The sequence below is a fragment of the Heteronotia binoei genome, chromosome 20 (genome assembly GCF_032191835.1).
Source record: "Heteronotia binoei isolate CCM8104 ecotype False Entrance Well chromosome 20, APGP_CSIRO_Hbin_v1, whole genome shotgun sequence".
NCBI lineage: Eukaryota > Metazoa > Chordata > Lepidosauria > Squamata > Gekkonidae > Heteronotia > Heteronotia binoei.
The window spans coordinates 14044303-14062947 of NC_083242.1; the positions used below are offsets into that span (position 1 = coordinate 14044303).

At 46.1% G+C, this 18645-nt stretch overlaps 1 protein-coding gene across 1 annotated transcript in view; it reads left to right on the top strand.

Moving 5' to 3' along the window:
• Nucleotides 1-254: 254 nt before the first annotated feature.
• Nucleotides 255-18645, top strand: part of PIGQ (phosphatidylinositol glycan anchor biosynthesis class Q) — a 50987-nt gene continuing 32596 nt past the window's right edge. Inside the window, exons 1-2 of the mRNA XM_060260831.1 lie at nucleotides 255-961; nucleotides 14316-14447. Of these exons, the coding sequence (XP_060116814.1) occupies nucleotides 270-961; nucleotides 14316-14447 (824 nt within the window). The 5' untranslated portion in view covers nucleotides 255-269. The remainder of the gene's footprint in view (nucleotides 962-14315; nucleotides 14448-18645) is intronic.

Below are 18645 nucleotides of genomic sequence, written 5' to 3' on the forward strand. Positions count from 1 at the left end.
TGCTGGTTGGCTTGGCTTGGAGAAGTGATTTTAAAGAGAGAAATGCGTTATCCAAGCCAACCGACAGGGCGTTGGGGGCTTCAAGAACCACACAATATGGGTTAAAGAGCCACAGTTTGGCCACCCCCTGGTCTAGCTGTTGTTACCCTGGTCTCTTACGGGCATAACACCATGGTTCCTGAAACACGGAAGCAGCCGGGCGCGTATCCTTTGCGTCGAGAAGCCTTTAACTCTGTTCCTTTGCCCTAGGTGTTCACAGCATCGCAACCATGGTGCTCAAAGTCTTCTTTCCCACTTGCTGCTCCTCGGCCGAGAGCGGCCTCCTGGTCGGGCGATGGATCCCAGAGCAGAACTCTGCTGTGGTCCTGGCCGTGGTCCACTTCCCTTTCGTCCCCGGCCAGGTGAAGCAGTACCTGGCCGAGGTGCAGCGGGCGACGGGGGTCGAGATCTCCGTGCTGGGCTCCTGGACCAACAGCAAAGCGGCCAAGGAGGAGAAGGGCCTGGAGCGGTTCCTGGAAGACCTGGGCACCATCTTCTCCCACGACCCCTGGATCCAGCTCGGCAAGGAGCAGGGCAGCAAGTTCTGGAGCTGCAGCGCCACCCGGAGGCACCCCAGCGGCGACGAGAGGGACGAGATCATCCTGGTGTATTACGACCAGCGCAAAGCGATGCTCTCGCGGCTGCACCCGCCGTGCGCCCCGGAGGCGGGGGAGGCGGCCGCTGCTCCGGACCGGAAGGCGGAGAACGCCTCCAAACTCGCCACCATGTTTGCCACCGTCTCCCAGAGCCAGCTGCTCTTCGCCAAGGACAGGTACGACGAGGGGCCCGTCAAACTGACCCACTGGCAGTCGGAAGGCGTGGAAGCCAGCATCATCGTGGAGCTGGTGAAGCAAGCCTCCGGGCCCGCCTGCGTGCTGCTCACCTTCCTGCTTTCGCTGGTCTCCCGAGTCTGCCTAAGCAGGTACGTCGTATAGGATAGAGGCAGTGCTTCCGGTGCCCACGGGAAACTGCCTTATACTGAATCAGACCCTTGGTCTGCCCAGGTGACTGTTGCCTACTCCAGGCCTTTGTGGATCTTTCACACACATTGTGTGGCTCTCAGAGCCCCCACTGCTGGCTTGGAGAAGGCGTTTTATCTCGAGAGCCAGTTTGGTGTAGTGGTGAAGTGCATGGACTCTTATCTGGGAGAACCGGGTTTGATTCCCCACTCCTCCGCTGGCACCTGCTGGAATGGCCTTGGGTCAGCCCTAGCTCTGGCAGAGGTTGTCCCTGAAAGGGCAGCTGCTGGGAGAGGCCTCTCAGCCCCACCCACCTCACAGGGTGTCTGTCGTGGGGGGTGGGGGGGAAGATATAGGAGATTGTAAGCCGCGCTGAGTCTCTGATTCAGAGAGAAGGGCGGGGTATAAATCCGCAATTCTTCTTCTTCTATAAATCACTTCTCCAAGCCAAGCCAGCTGGCAGCTTAGATAATGCATTTAAAGTTGCTTTCCTTCCACCTCTTCCTCCCTTCTCCCTCCGTCCATCTACTTTCCTTCCTTCCTCCCTCCCTCAAACATCAACATTCCTATCTTGCGGCTCTCAAACATCTGACATTTATGCTGTGCGGCTCTTACATTAAGCAAGTTTGGCCACCCTTGGTATAAACTATGCTTTTTATTCTAAACCCGCCAGCCGCATCTCCAACCTTGGCGAAACTCCATGGAGTTCTTTCAAGGGAACCCCCTGGGAGAATTGGAGAGGGGTGGTGGTGCTCTTTTCTAACTCTGAACGGATGTGAAGTTAAAAAGCTCTCGCCCATAAATCTCACCGCTGTCTCTGGGCAGGCCGTCAGGTCGGATCAGGTTGTGTTGCCAAAAGGGGGGTTGGTTGTGGGGGGTGGGGAGGTGGAAGTTTTGATGCCCATCTGGCAGAGGGCAGCTTGATTAATTCCACTCAGACGCTAAAGGTTTGCGAACGAACCTCAGCAAACGTAGCCTTGGGCTGTGGGGAATGGAATCCTTCAACAAGTGTCCAGACGAATCAGACTGCCATGAAAGATGGAAAGCAGCTTTTTTTCACACAGGACGCTGTGTTGGAATGGTTGAGATTCTCTGTTCTGGATGTGTTTTTTGTCACGTTTTCCCCCTCAGTGCCTGCAAGGTCTACTCAGAATCGTACTCAGGTCTCCCCAATGGGGCTTACTCCCAGGCAGGTCTTGAATTCAGCAAGAGCTTGCAGGAACACAGCTCCTGAACCTTTCTGATGCCCCCCACCTACCTACCATTGAATAGTAGGTGTAGCTGCAGAACAATCCCTGGATTAGGAGAGCAGGCAGCCAGCCAGCCAGCCAGTCACCAGGAGCTTTGCCATGCCCCCAGCAGCCCTCATTAGTCCCTGGAGAAGCCCACGCCACCCTTTCTCTACTTCTTATGTGATTTTGGGTGGTGGGTGGCTTGCTGGCCTTTTGGCTGGGGGTGGGGGGCAGCCCAGGAGAGCCCCAAGTGAGTGAGGCCTGCTTGGGCTGGCTGGATCTCTAGCCAGTCCAAGCAGGCCTCGCTCACCCAGGGCTCTCCTTTCTTGCATCGGGTTGCTTTTGGCTAGTGTTGGTTGCCTAGCAACAGCCACTGCCTAGCAGTTCCCCAGTGGCCCAATCCTGGGGCTGGCAGTGGGCAGGGAAGAGGAGTAGTCAGCCAATGCCACACAAGTGCACCTGAGTGACGTTTGATGGGCCAATGGTTGATGTAGCGCACACCGTAGCCAATGGGAGAGCCAGATTGGGCCAATGATTGATGGATGGAGGGAAAGATATGATGGCATTTGTATGTAGAATAGCCCAAGAGATCCTAAGATTGTCCGGCAGCCGGAAGCTCTAGCTCTTTTTTAGCATTATGCACCACTAGGTGGCGAGCTAGACCTGCTTTTAAGGCAAGAGACCTTTCAGAGGTGCTTTGCCATTGCCTGCCTCTGAGTCACGACCCTGGTATTCCTCGGAGGTCGCCCATCTGAACACAAGCCAGGGCTGACCCTGCTTAACCTCCCTGACCTGATGAGACCAGACCAGCCTGGGCTGTCCACCGTCACTCAACCGAGCATCAGGATAGGGACAAGATCCACCCCCCACCCCAACATTTACACCCCGCCTCTGCTGGCCTGCTAGAGGCCGACAGTAATCAAACATCTGCGAAGCCTCGCAATCACAGAAAACGAACCAAGAAAGAGCAGAGGACTTCTGGATATTCCTAGCAGCAGCACAGCAGTACGAGGAAACCTCCCATTTGATTTTTGTCTGCGGCGTCGTTCTCACACCACCCCAGACTTCCCCCGTGTATTGCAGCGACGCTAACTAGTCCTAACAATGCAGGAGTCAAGTTGCACCTTCAAGAGCAACCAAGTTTCATCCAGAACGTAAGCTTTCGTGTGGTCTCTAAGCACACTCCGTCCGGCGAAGGGGTCAGGTATGGTGGGCTGAAATGCAAGCAGTTTGTTGATTAAGTATGCAGACTGATCACATGGCAAACCAGTGTGGCTTGGCCGTTTGGTCTGGATAGCCATAAAAGGTAATAAAGTCTTGTATTTCAGCCCACCATACCTGACCCCCTCGTCTGATGAAGCGTGCTTAGAGAGCACACGAAAGCTCACGCTCTGAATAAAACCTGGTTGGTCTTAAAGGGTGGGACTTGACTTCTGCTTTGTTCAACTACTTCAGACCAACACGGCTGCCCACCTGGATCTACTCCTAACAATCTCTGTGATGCCTAATCAGGTATGCCCCCCCCTCTGGCAGCGGTTAAACGAGGGGTGGCGCACCACTGGAGTTCTCACTCCTGTCAAACACAGTCACGTCGAAGGCAAAGGATGTGGAGTCATCGGATCACCACCGGTGAGAAGGTGCCAGTTGCAATTACGCTCCCCTCTCCCGGATCTGGAGCCGCTCCCTTCACTGGGGCTATGCGGAGCTTCTCGTTTCCTCCAGGGTGACCTTGTTCACAACTGCTGCTGGCAGCGCTTGCTTTGACAGTTGTGTTTGTTATGTTGTAGATGCGGGGGGGGGGGGCAGCCGTGTTGGTCTGAAGCGGCAGAGCAAAGTTTTAGTCCAGCGGCTCCTGTATAAATCGATGGCGCGGACTCATTTGGAACACTGTGTACGATTCTGGTCACCGCACCTCAAAAAGGATATAGCATTGGGAAAAGTGCAGAAAAGGGCAACTAGCATGATTCAAGGTCTGGAACGCTTTCCCTATGAAGAAAACGCTTGGGGCTCTTCAGCTTGGAGGAACGTCGACTGCGGGGTGACACGATAGTGGTTACAAGATTATGAATGGGATGGAGAAAGCAGAGAAAGAAGTCCTTTTCTCCCTTTCTCACAATACAAGAACGCGTGGGCATTCAATGAAATTCCTGCACAGTCGGGTTAGAACAGATAAAAGGAAGTCCTTCTTCATCCAAAGGGTGATTAACACGTGGAATTCACTGCCACAGGAGGTGGTGGCGGCTACAAGCATAGCCAGCTTCAAGAGGGGATTGGATAAGCATATAGAGCAGAGGTCCATCAGCAGCTATTAGCCACAGCATTTTATTGGAACTGGCTGGGGCAGTGATGCTCTGTACTTTCGGTGCTTCGGGTGGGGGCAAAGTGGAAGGGCTGGCCCCACTTGTGAACCTCCTGATGGCACCTGGGGGCGTTTTTGGCCACTGTGTGACACGGAGTGTTGGACTGGATGGGCCACTGGCCTGATCCAACATGGCTTCTCTTATGTACTTAAGACCAACAAAGTTTTAATTCAAGGCATGAGCTGTCTTCCTCGGATGACAAAGAACTGGAATTGAGTAGTCCATACGTATAACGCAGAGTTTGGACAGCAAATTAGCTTACAACACTGTGAAGACATTTTAACGCAGGGGTGGCCAAACTGCAGCTCGGGAACCGCATGCGGCTCTTTCCCGGGGAGGGACGGCTTCCGGGAGGAAAATGGCGAGCTGAGTTGTCTCTCGTAACGGGAGCAAGCTGAAGGTCTTGTTCGGGGTAGTGGAGGGCAAACCAAAGCCCACTGCCTACCTTTCTCAGTGAGAGAAAGGTCCAAGACTTGCACTAAAAACTTTAGAAGAGATTTACCTTGGCTGAAAAGGAGCTTTGGAGAAGGGTCCTTTGAGGCTTTGAGGAGTCTCAGAAGTTTGCAAAATTATCGTCTGCAAGATCTCTCAGAGCCATCGATTTGGCATAAGCTCGTCACGATCCTAACCTTCTGGGACATTTTTAAACAACTAAAGTCTTGGAAGACCAGTGGAACTTGGATAAACAGAGGAAAAAAGTACAGAAACTCTTCTTTCACTCCGGAGCTATTTACAGACTAAAGAGACGTTTTAAAGGTGGAAATAAGGGGAAAATATAAAACTTGCTAGTAGAAGAAGGGAAGGGTGAAGTTTGGGACTATTTTGACATAAAAGACAGTGTTAAAAACTGCTAAAAATTGAAGAGAAATCATTGTTGTGTCTACTTACGATTTTGTGGAATGTAAACAACCATACTGCGCAGGAATATACTGGAACAGTCCTCTAACTCTACTGAGCAAGACAGGAAGTGCGTCAAGCAATCTATAAGGTTGAAGGTGACAGAGACAGGAAGCAGTAAAGAAAAAAGCCTACTCTACATCATAGAGAAACATCGGCAGCCATTGCTGGGAGGTCCAATTTAAAACATCGTTTTAAAAAGATTTGGGACTTTAAAAAGTGACAGAAACGACAGGGAAAAGGGTAAGAAGATAAGAACTATTGACTACATTATTGGTGGGCTCCTGGGGTGATTTTAAAAGGGGAAAAAAATCTTAAAAGGAGAAAAAAATCGCGGCCGCCATTTTGGATTTTTTAAAGACTTTTTTGTTAAATATCTTTGCTTTGGGGGCTCAGAAACCAGCGAAATTGGGCTTGCTGGAAAGGGCAAGCCCTGCTCTATTGAACCTGACTGTCAGATTTTAAATTGGTGAGGTCAAAAATTTCGTCATTTTTTTAAAGGGGAAAAATTCTTCAAAAATTTATATCTGGGCCTGGGAAGCTCAGAAGAAAACAGAACAAAGTTTAATTGAGAGAGAAAATTTAGACCTTCTGAACTTGGTAGTCAAACTTGCAAATTGTGCGACGGAAATTTTTGGTATTTTAATTTCATCCCCCCTTGCTCTTTGCTTAAATGTCAGAGCCCAGGCAGCTCCGAACAAGAGCCCTTTCATTAGAAAAAAATGCAAGACCAAATGGAGGCTATGGAAGCCAGGATTATGAAAGGAGTTAAGAAAATGATGGAAGAGTTGAAGGAAGAACTTACTACAGTGATTAAAAAAGAAGTGGATGACCTCAAAAACCAAATTGGGGAAAATAGACAAGAAAGTACAGGAGGTGGAGGAGAAAGTTAAAACACACATGATACCACCTTGCTGAAAGTACAAGAAAAAGTGACGATTCACGACTGCAAATTAATGGAAAATCAGCTACGTTTGAGAGGAGTACCTGAGGAAGAGAATGATGATTTGAAAGGATATATAACAAACATAATCGCAGAATTCTTAGAAGAAGACCCTGATAAGACTAAAAGCATGTATGATCACATGTATAGAGTCAACTCGTTATATGCCAAAAAAAATAACTTACCAAGAGATGTGGTTGTAAGATTCATGACAAAGGAAATGGTGGGAAGGATTATGAAGAGAAACTTTGAACAATCATTGATAGTAAGAGGTAGCAGAGTGAGAATTATGAAGGAGCTACCGAAAGAAGTGATAAATGACAGGAGAACATATAAAAAAGTTGACAGAAAAATTGAAAGACAATGGCACAAGGTATAGATGGATAATCCCCGAGGTGTGAGCTTTGAACTTCAGGGGAAGAGAGTCACGATCACAAATGCCCGAGAACTGAGGAGATTTTTTGAAGAAAATAAAGAATTTGCACCATGATGGATTACAAACTATTGTCTTGGAATGTTAATGGACTAAATTCACCACAAAAAAGAAGGGCAACTTTTCATTGGATTAAAAAGCAAAATTGTAATATAATTTGTTTGCAAGAAGTCCACATTAAACAAAAGGATTATAAATTTTTATGGAACAACAATTGGGAAGGGAATTTTTTTTCGTTAGCTGACCAGAAAAAAAGGGGAGTAGTTTTTTATATTAAACAAGACCTGGAGCCAAAATTGGTATTTAAAGATAAGGATGGAAGATTTGTAGCAGTGGAAATAACATCAAATGGGAAAAAAAAACGCTGTTATTGGGACTATATGCACCTAATGGTGCAAAAGATGTTTTTTTTAAAGACATTACACAACAACTAGATGAGTTGACCTACGATCAAATACTCTTAATGGGAGATTTTAATGGAACAGTTGAGAACTCATTGGATAGATCCGGAGGGAAAAAAAATAGTGGAAAAGAAGGAAAATTGCCAAAGTCTTTTTTTGAATTAGTAAAACAGGAAAATTTGGAGGACATATGGAGAAAGTTTAACCCTGAAGTGCGGGACTATACTTTTTTTTCTGCAAGACATAAGACATTTTCTAGAATTGACATGCTATGGGGAACCAGAGATTTAGGCCTCATAACAAGAAAGATAGAGATTTTGCCTAAAATTGGCACTGACCATAACCCAATAATGTGGATTACAAAACTGTCCAAAAGATTGAGAAGATGGAGATTGAATGAAGACTTGCTACAGAACAAAGAAACAGTGACTTTCCTAGGAAAAGAAACTAAAGAATTTTTCCAAGTGAATGATAAAGAAGATATCGATTTTCAGACGGTCTGGGATGCTTATAAAGCAGTAATGAGAGGGTTGCTGATTACTTTGAACAATAAAGATAAAAGGGAAAAAGAAAAACAACTACTGGATATTCAAAATGAAATAAAGAAAAAAGAAAGAGAGCTGAGGAAAAGACCAGGGAAAAAGAAAATTCTAAGGGAAATTTCAATATTGCAAACTCAACTAAGACATTTATTAAACAAAGAAGTAGAATGGAATTTGAAAAGGCTCCAGCAAAAATCGTTTGAAGGAGCAAATAAGACGGGGAAATACTTGGCGTGGCAGCTGAAAAAAAAGAGGGAAAATAAAATAATTAATAGAATTGTGATAGATGAAAGAGACGTAGTTACTCAAGAGGGAATAAAAAGAGAATTTTTTAAGTATTATGCCAAGCTGTTTAAAGGTGCTGAAGTAAAGAGAAAAAAGATAGATGAATATCTACAGAAAATAAAAATTGAGCCATTAACTGAGAATATGAGAAAAATTTTGAATGACCCAATTGAAAAAATAGAAATTGAGGCAGCAATCAACGTGATGAAAAATGATAAAGCTCCCGGGCCAGACGGTTATACAGCCAAGTATTTTAAAATGTTTAAAGATGAATTAATACCAAAATTACAGAAGCTGATGAATGCAATAAGAGTCAAAGGGAAGGTACCAAATACATGGAAAGAAGCTGTTATTTCTTTGATACCTAAAGAAGAAAGAGATGTTACAAATGTGAAAAATTACAGACCAATTTCACTTTTGAACAATGATTATAAAATATTTACAAGAATTCTGGCAGAACGTCTTAAGCAATATTTGATAAATTTTATAAAAGAGGACCAAGCCGGTTTTCTTCCCAAAAGACAAATAAGAGACAATATTAGAACTGTTGTAAATATTGTAGAATATTATGAAAGACATCCAGAAAAGGAAGTAGCGCTATTCTTTGCGGATGCAGAAAAAGCATTTGACAATTTAAATTGGGACTTTATGTTTGCAGTGATGGAAAAAATGGAGCTTGGAGAAAGTTTTATAAGAATGATAAAGGCAATATATTCTGAACAAAGTGCAAGGCTGTGCATCAACGCAGATCTTACAGATGAAATGAAAATTAGTAAAGGTACCAGACAAGGCTGCCCGCTTTCGCCATTGCTGTTTATAATGACTCTTGAAATTTTACTAATGCAGATTCAAGAAGAAAAAGATTTAGAAGGACTACAAATAAAAGGATTTACCTATAAATACAGAGCATTTGCAGATGATATAATGTTTATAAATGAAAATCCTTTACAAGTTACACCTTTGTTGTTAATGAGAATACAAGAGTTTGGGGAGTTGGCGGGACTTTATATAAACAAAGAAAAATCAAAAATCTTATGTAAGAATATGCAGAAAAATAGACAACAAGAACTACAAAGACTAACGGGTTGTGAAGTTACCTCTAAGGTAAAATACCTAGGGGTAGAGATAACAATGAAAAATATTGATTTGTTTAAGAACAATTATGAAAAGCTATGGCGTAAAATAGAAGAAGATATGCTAAAGTGGAACAAGCTCAATTTGTCACTGTTGGGTAGAATAGCTGCAGTAAAAATGAATATTTTACCAAGGATTATGTATCTGTTTCAAACCATCCCCATTGTGAAAGATGCTAAGCAATTTGATAAATGGCGAAGAAAAATTTCGGAATTTGTGTGGGCCGGGAGGAAACCTAGAATTAAAATGAAAGTCCTGATAGATGCGAAAGAGAGAGGTGGATTCCAATTACCAGATTTGAAACTGTATCATGAAGCAATTTGTTTAGTATGGTTAAAAGAATGGATAACGTTATTAAATAAAAAACTTCTAATGTTAGAAGGCCATGGAAAAAAATTCGGCTGGCATGCATATTTGTACTATGGAAAAAAGAAGATGGACGGTCTTTTCTCTCACCATTATATAAGGAGTAGCTTATTAAATGTGTGGATAAAGTACAAGAAATATGGTGATGAGAGGAGACCTTTATGGATAGTGCCGGCTGAAGTGATAAAGTTAACGGCCAAAACAGTCAAGGAAAAACAACTATCATACAACCAGTTACTAAAAATACAAAGCGGGAAAATAGAATTGAAAACTGCAGAAGAACTAAACTATAAATATGATTGGTTTCAAATGCAACAAATAAAAAGTTTGATGGAGAATGATATCAAAGCTGAAGGAATAAGGAAAGAACAAACAGAAATGGAAAGAGTTCTGCTTGGAGATAATGAGAAATTAATTTCAAAAGTGTACAAATTACTTTTACAATGGGCTACAGAAGATGAAGTAGTGAAATCTCAAATGATAAAATGGGCAATTAATGTAAATAAAGAAATAAAGATGGAATCTTGGGAATATCTGTGGAAAAATTCCATGAAACTCGCAACATGTCATAGTATTAAAGAGAACTGTTTTAAGATGATGTATAGATGGTATATGACTCCAAAAAAATTAGCAAAGATGAACAATAAGATGCCAGATAGGTGCTGGAAATGTAAAAAGCATGAAGGTTCTTTCTACCATATGTGGTGGACTTGTGAAAGAGCTAAAATGTTTTGGCAAATGATTCAACAAGAGATATCTAAGATCCTGGGATATGAATTCAATAAAGAGGCAGAGACTTTTCTGCTGGGATTACAAATGGAAAAATTTCCAAAAGAAGATAGAACATTAATATGGTACTTGCTCTCAGCTGCTAGGACATTGTATGCGCAGTTGTGGAAGCAAGAAAAAATACCAGAAAAATGGGACTGGATTATGAAAGTTATGTCATGGAGTGAAATGGACAAATTAACAAGAAAATTAAGAGACTGTGATTTAGAACTTTTTAACCAAGAGTGGAAGAAATTCAGAAGATATGTAGAGAAAGAGTGGAAAATAAAAGGACATTGGACAATTTTTGAGGATTAAGATTTTTAAGATAACAATATAACTCTTGAAGGGGGTTCTTCTTCCCTATGTTTCTTTTTTGTTTCGTTTTTTTTCTTGATAGTTAAGGGTACCTTTAATATCTGTTTTTTTAAAGAAAATAACACTGGCGGGGGTCAAGTAATTGGGGGAGGGGTGGGAGAAAGTAAGATGTGGGGTAGAATGATGGTCTTTTTCTTAATATATATTAAGCTTTTTATAAGTTGTAGTTATAGTTCTACTACCATATGTTACTAATAAAATTGTTTATTCACCACACACATTGTGTGGCTTTCAAAGCCCTCACTGCCCTGTCAGCTGACTTGGAGAAGGCAGAAGAAGAAGAATTGTAGATTTATACCCCGCCCTTCTCTCTGAATCAGAGACTCAGAGCGGCTTACAATCTCCTATATCTTCTCCCCCCACAACAGACACCCTGTGAGGTGGGTGGGGCTCAGAGGACTCTCAGTGCAGCTGCCCTTTCAAGGACAACCTCTGCCAGAGCTATGGCTAACCCAAGGCCATTCCAGCAGGTACAAGTGGAGGAGGGGGGAATCAAACCCGGTTCTCCCAGATAAGAGTCCACCCACTTAACCACTCCGCTAAACTGGCTCTCTTTAAATCACTTCTCCAAACCAAGCCAACCAGCGGCTTGGAGAATGCATTTAAAGTTGCTTTCTTTCCACCTCTCCTTCCCTCCGCCATCTATTTGCTTCCCCCCTTCCCTCCCTTTCTGTGTTGTAGTTCTCAAACATCTGACGTTTATTCTGTGCGGTTTTTAATGTTAAGCTACTTTGGCCACTCCTATTTTAACAGATGCAAACAGGAATAGAATCATAGAGTTGGAAAGGACCTCCAGGGTCATCTAGTCCATCTATTCCAACCCCCTGCACAATGCAGGAAACTCACAAATAGCTGCCCCTAAATTCACAGGATCTTCATTGCTGTCAGATGGCCATCTAGCCTCTGTTTAAAAACCTGCAAGGAAGGAGAGCCCACCACCTCCCGAGGAAGCCTGTTCTACTGAGAAACCACTCTGTCAGGAAGTTCTTTCTAATGTTGAGGAGGTTCTTCCTAATAACAAGCTAAGTGTATATGGTCACCCTTGTTCGGATTTAATTCTGGGGGGAAACAGTGAAGCAAATAAATATGTCAAAATTGGAGATAGATATGTAGAGGAGCATAACAACAAGGTCTCAGTTAACTACTCTTAGCGCTTCATAATCAAGAAGGATACATTTACACATGTATCCAGCCACTGAGGCGTCATGGCCAGAGTGTCAGACAAGGATCTGGGAAGACCCAGGTTCGAATCCCTGCTCTGCCATGAAAGCTCGCTGGGTGATGAGGGGCCAGGCATGTATTCTCAGCCTGAACGAACTCCCATTGTTGTTGTTGTGAGGATAAATTGGAGCCGACAAAAATGATGTAAGCCACCTTGAACCCCCATTATTTATTTATTTATTTATTTATTATTACCTTTAATTTATATCCCGTCCTCTCCGCAAGCGGACTCAGGGCGGCTAACATTTGATTCAAAACTTCAAACAATAAATACAGTTAACAGTGCAAAACACTCAAAACTTCAACAATGAATACAATTAAAACATTTTAAAACTGTTTATGGTGCTGTTAAACAAAAACCTAGGCGGGATCGTCCTTTACTAACAGTGTAAAAGGTAGTCCCCTGTGCAAGCACCAGTCGTTTCCGACTCTGGGGTGACGTTGCTTTCGCAGCGTTTTCTCGGCAGACTTTTTATGGGGGGGTTTGCCCTTGCCTTCCCCTGTGAGCCTGTAATAATTCCAATTTCTCAGCAGTGTAGGGTGGCAGTCCTCTCCCGGTTTAGGTGCCATTGAGAACAGAGGTGAGGCATACTGGAAGTAAATAAACGAAGTAGATAAAATAAGTATCAGAGAGGGAGAGAGACTGGAGTTATCAGTATTATCAGTATTTCAGTAAAATATTTCACACTTTCCCCCCTGTCAGATTGAATCTGTGCCTTTAAAAAAAAATGGAATGTGTGCCTTGTTGCAAATGGATGAATCAATTGTGTAGCCAGTAGCACTTAACGAGCTGCCTCAATAATGCATTTTTTTCCCCAGGGAGGGGAGGGTGGGGGGGGGGAGAGCTTGTGTAGTGTTTATATAACCTCAACCTCTGCTTGTGGAGAATGTTGGCAGCTCTTTAGCACCATCTTGTGGCTGAAGGTGGGAGATGTCGTTCCTACATCGTCTCCCTTTCTGCTCTTGAAATATTGAACCGAGCAGACTGGTCCATCCTGCCCCTTTTTGTACCGTAACTGTCTCGATGCCCTGAGGAGGCCTGCGAGCAGCGCACGGAGGCCAGAGCTTCTCCCAGTTTTTGCCTCCCCCTCCACAATTGGTGTCGAGAGGTATATTGCCCCTGAACAGGGAGGTTCTGTTTAGTCATCACGGGTAGGTAGTAGCCGTTGAGGAAATCCATCTTCCCCGAATTTGTCTGATGTCATTTGAAGACCAACTCAGCAATTTTCCAGCACGCGATAATTATTTGCTGGGCAAAGAAGCGCTTCCTTTTCTTCGTCCCAAACTTACTGTTTGGGTGCTGCTTAGTTCTCATAATATGGGAGAGGGAGACGGAGTTCTGGGTCTCCACCAGTTTCGCAGCAGCCTTCAGTGCTCCAAAGAGGAAACTTGTTTTTCTTTTAAAGAGAGCATGTAATGGGCCACGACACCTTCACAGAGGTGGATTTCTACACTTTCCCTGACGCTGCCAGTTTAACCAGGAATGGGGCAGGGAGGTGGGCAGCCCTGGTTCGATGGGTTAGATCAGGGGGTGGCCAGACTGCAGCTCGGGAGCCACATGTGGCTCTTTCACACATATTGTGCGGCTCTCAAAGCCCTCCCCGCAATCAGCTGGCTTGGAGAAGGCATTTCTCTCTTTAAATCGCTTCGCCAAGCCAAGCCAGTGGCTTGGAGAAGGCATTTAAAGTTAAAGTTGTTTACTTTCCCTCCCTCCCTCCCTCCCTCCCTCCCTCCCTCCCTTCCTTCCTTCCTTCCTTCCTTCCTTCCTTCCTTCCTTCCTTCCTTCCTTCCTTCCTTCCTTCCTCTCAGCCCCACCCACCTCACAGGGTGTCTGTTGTGGGGGAAGGAGATAAAGGAGATTGTAAGCTGCTCTGAGACTCTGATTCAGAGAGAAGAGTGGGGTATAAATCTGCAGTCTTCTTCTTTTCCTTCCTTCCTGCTCTCAAACATCTGATGTTCATGTCTTGCATCTCTCAAAACATCTGATGTTTCTTCTGTGTGGCTGTTGCATTAAGCAAATTTGGTCACCCTGGGCTAGATGGAAGGATTCCTGGAGGTTTGCATCGGACGGTACAGGCCAGCGTCTTAGGCGGACAGGGAATGTCTTTCCCAGCGCTGCCAGAAGGGGGCATTGGTTAGCCTCAAAGCAAGAGAGAGTGGTGAGCAGGGACTTGTGAATTCACAACAGGGGATGTTCACTGACTGTCAAGTAAAACTTTTTTAAAAGTTGTGCTTCTGAATTCACCCTCAGGAATGCAGGTTAGAGGCTGGAGATCTTGCCCTCCTTTTCAACACAGACGTTGTTGTTTTAAATTGTTGTTTTTAATTAATTATGCCCCCCTCCCCCGGTTATCCAGAGCACTGACGTTTTGGCCTCTGTCCTTCGTCTGGAGCAAACTTTCCACTTGCCAGCAGCTGAAGCACCGTCTACAGCACCTGCAAGTTGTCAGCAGCACCAGAAAGGCCCCCGATCAGGCCCAGCTGATGAGGTGAGTTCGAGGTGTGCGGGTGGGGTTTCCTGGCTATGGAACAGGTAGTTCTGTGTCCAGGCCGGCTCTTTGCTTAGACGTTACAGCGTTCACACACCCTCTCATGATGCTTATTCCCGTTACGATGATCAGCAGGGGCGATTGGCTATTAAGGCTGCTGGAATCTTGTCTAAACGCAGACTGTGTAAAGACCCAATCACACAGCCTGGATTCACATGCCCAGCTTGTGTTTCCACAGATTCCATTGCCTCAAGAGTGCCTTAGAGCATGTGCAGACTGCATTTCCCTTTCAGGAACCAAGTATTTGTATGGGCCTTAAAGCCAAAGTAACAACTCTGTTAACCGGTCGATATTCCCACATCCCAACAGAACAATGTTTTTGCATTTGCGGTTCACCTATGATAGAGGACCTCCCCCATTGTATTCTATCCTGTCCACTCTACAAGGCCCCCAGAATTAAATTTCTGTCTGGCGTACTAACATTCTTAAAAGCACCTTCAGAAACTGGAAAGATTATATTTCTGTTATCTGACAATGATGCTCATTAGAGAGCCAGTTCAGCGTAGTGGTTAAGTGTGTGGACTCTTATCTGGGAGAACCGGGTTTGATTCCCCCCTCCTCCACTTTCAGCTGCTGGAATGGCCTTGGGTCAGCCATAGCTCTGGCAGAGGTTGTCCTTGAAAGGGCAGCTGCTGGGAGAGCCCTCTCAGCCCCACCCACCTCACAGGGTGTCTGTTGTGGGGGAGGAAGATAAAGGAGATTGTGAACCACTCTGAGATTCGGAGTGGAGGGCGGGATATAAATCCAGTATCATCATCATCATGATGCCCCTGAGAAGATGAGCAAGAGTAGTATCAAACAGTGTAACGTCTTGAGGTTGGCCTTTCTGGGGGACTTTTAAGGTGCTAATTGGGAACTTCGTTGTTCATGTTCTGCTTTGTAACGGCCAGTAGCTATACACAATAAATTTTTGACTGACTCATTGACCACCATGTGTTGTGTTGGAAAACAGCAAAGTCCATAAACTCATCAGAATCCTGTGTACAAACCCTGTGCCTCGCCGTTTGGCCACGTTCCTCACCCTTCCTTCTTTACACAATGAGCGATTAAAATGTGGAATTCGCTGCCAGAGGATGAGCGACGGGTGGCAGGCGTAGACAGCTTTAAGAGAGGATTAGACAGATTTGTGGAGGACGCATCTATCGGTGGCTACTAGTCACGGGGATTAGAAGGAACCTCCCCATAGAGAGACAGTAATCCTCTGAATCCCAGTGCCGGAAAGGCCACACTAGGGATTCGCCTTGGCTTCTGTGCCCTGTTGTTGGCCCAGCATAGTAACTGGTTGGCTTCTGTGTGAGACAGGATGCTGGACTAGATGGGCCACTGGTCAGATTCTACAGGGCTCTTCTGATGTTCTCATGAAGATCTCAGCCTCTATGCCTTCTTGTTGTCCCTCCAGAGGAACTGGTTGACCAGGCAGGATGCTGGACTAGATGGACCACTGGTCTGATCCAGCAGGGCTCTTCCGATGTTCTTATGAAGGCCTTGGCCTCTCTGCCCTGCTGTTTTCCCTCCAGAGGAACTGGTTGGTCACTGTGTGAGACAGGATGCTGAACTAGATGGACCACTGGTCTGACCCAGCAGGGCTCATCTGATATTCTTATGAAGGCCTCAGCCTCTATGCCCTGTTGTTGTCCTTCCAGAGGAACTGATTGGTCTCTGTGTGAGACAGGATGCTGGACTAGATGGACCACTGCTCTGATCCAGCAGGGCTCTTCTGATGTTCTCATGAAGGCCTCAACTTCTAGGCCCTCTTATTGTTCCTCCAGAGGAACTGGTTGACCAGGCAGGATGCTGGACTAGATGGACCACTGGTCTGATCCAGCAGGGCTCTTCCGGTGTTCTTATGGTGGCCTCAGCCTCTCTGCCCTGCTGTTGTCGCTCCAGAGGAACTGGTTGGCCACTGTGTGAGAAAGGATGCTGGACTAGATGGACCACTGGCCTGACCCAGCAGGGCTCTTCTGATGTTCTTATGAAGGCTTCGGCCTCTATGCCCTGTTGTTGTCCTTCCAGAGGAACTGATTGGCCTCTGTGTGAGACAGGATGCTGGACTAGATGGACCACTGGTCTGACCCAGCAGGGTTCTTCTGATGTTCTTATGAAGGCCTCGGCCTCTATGCCCTGTTGTTGTCCTTCCAGAGGAACTGATTGGTCACTGTGTGAGACAGGATGCTGGACTAGATGGACCACTGCTCTGATCCAGCAGGGCTCTTCTGATGTTCTCATGAAGGCCTCAACTTTTAGGCTTTCTTATTGTCCCTCCAGAGGAACTGGTTGACCAGGCAGGATGCTGGACTAGATGGACCACTGGTCTGATCCAGCAGGACTCTTCCGATGTTCTTATGGAGGCCTCAGCCTCTCTGCCCTGTTGTTGTCGCTCCAGAGGAACTGGTTGGCCACTGTGTGAGACAGGATGCTGGACTAGATGGACCACTGGTCTGACCCAGCAGGGCTCTTCTGATGTTCTTATGAAGGCCTCGGCCTCTCTGCCCTGTTGTTGGCCCTACAGAAGAACTGGTTGGCCACTGTGTGAGACAGGATGCTGGACTAGATGGACCACTGGTCTGACCCAGCAGGGCACTTCTGATGTTCTCATGAAGGCCTCAACCTCTAGGCCCTCTTATTGTCCCTCCAGAGGAACTGGTTGACCAGGCAGGATGCTGGACTAGATGTACCACTGCTCTGATCCAGCAGGGCTCTTTCAATGTTCTTTATGTCTTCAGGCTAGAGATCCTTCCTTCTTAGCTGTCTCTTCCTCCTCCTCCTCCCTCTTATGGATCTCTCTCCAAACAGTGCCCATTTCCCCCCTTCTGACTCACGAGGAGGGCTTCATTCTGTGTCCTTCACTGGCTTGCATCCTGGGTCAGCTGCCAAAGAACGGGAGAGCTTGAAAGCTGCCAGCAGACATGGATGATAAGTGTGATGGGCATGACCTTTGGGGGGCAAGGTAGAGCACTCCCCCCCCCCATTCTATCCAAAATGTTGCTGACTTCTATTCTGTTTACGTTCCGCGCGGCTCTTTTGTTTGCGCCCCCCGCGTTGCCACCCACGCCGCTTCCATTTCTGTCTCGAGGGTTGCCAGGAAACGAGCTTGGCACGGACTGGCGCAGCTGTCAGGGATAGCTGTGCCGCACGCTCTGCCCCTCGCTGAAGTTACCTTGGATGCCCCCTCGCTCTCGACGGCAGCATCCTCTCTTTCCTCGTTCGCATCCTTTATTTTTGTATGAATTTCCCCTTCTCGGACGGAATCGGGTTCCCCCCCCCCCCTTCCGGATCCGCATTTTGAAACTTTATATCAAATCGCCCTGTCCGGAAGGTTTTAAATTTTCTTGACTGGCGTCGAATGGATGTGTGGAGTTGGACGTGCACCACATCTCCTGGCATCACGCAGTTATTAAGAGTGACGCACTGTCGGCTGGACGGAAACCCGCCAAGGGCCCATCTTGGTGCGGCCAGCTGGTGATTGGTCTGTCCAGCCAGCTGTGGGGACCGAGTCCAGCTTGTGACTGAAAGTGAAACTGGGCAGGGGTTTAAACTTTGCCTTTCACTCAGAGTCTCAGAGCAGCTTACAATCTCCTTCCCTTCCAGTTTGGTGTAGTGGTGAAGTGCGTGGACTCTTATCTGGGAGAACCGGGTTTGATTCCCCACTCCTCCACTTGCAGCTGCTAGCATGGCCTTGGGTCAGCCATAGCTCTGGCGGAGGTTGTCCTTGAAAGGGCAGGTTCTGGGAGAGCTCTCTCAGCCCCACCCACCTCATGGGGTGTCTGTTGTGGGGGAGGAAGGTAAAACAGATTATGAGCCACTCTGAGACTGAGATTCAGAGTGAAGGGCAGGATCTAAATCCAATATCATCTTCTTCTCCCCACAACAGACACCCTGGGAGATAGTTGGGACCGAGAGAGCTGTGACTGACTCAAGGTTACCCAACTGGCTTCATGTGGAAGAGGAGTGGGGAATCAAACCTAAGCTCTTTAGCCACTAGACCAAACTGGCTGTCATATAATCCATATTAGCCAGGTAGGCCAAGAAGCTGTGTCTTCTCTGTGGCTCTACAGATAGCTCTGTGAGTCTTTTTTTTTTTTTTTTTGCAAAACCCCACTGGGAGGGCCAGGTAGCCATAACAGTTGTTGTGACGGCA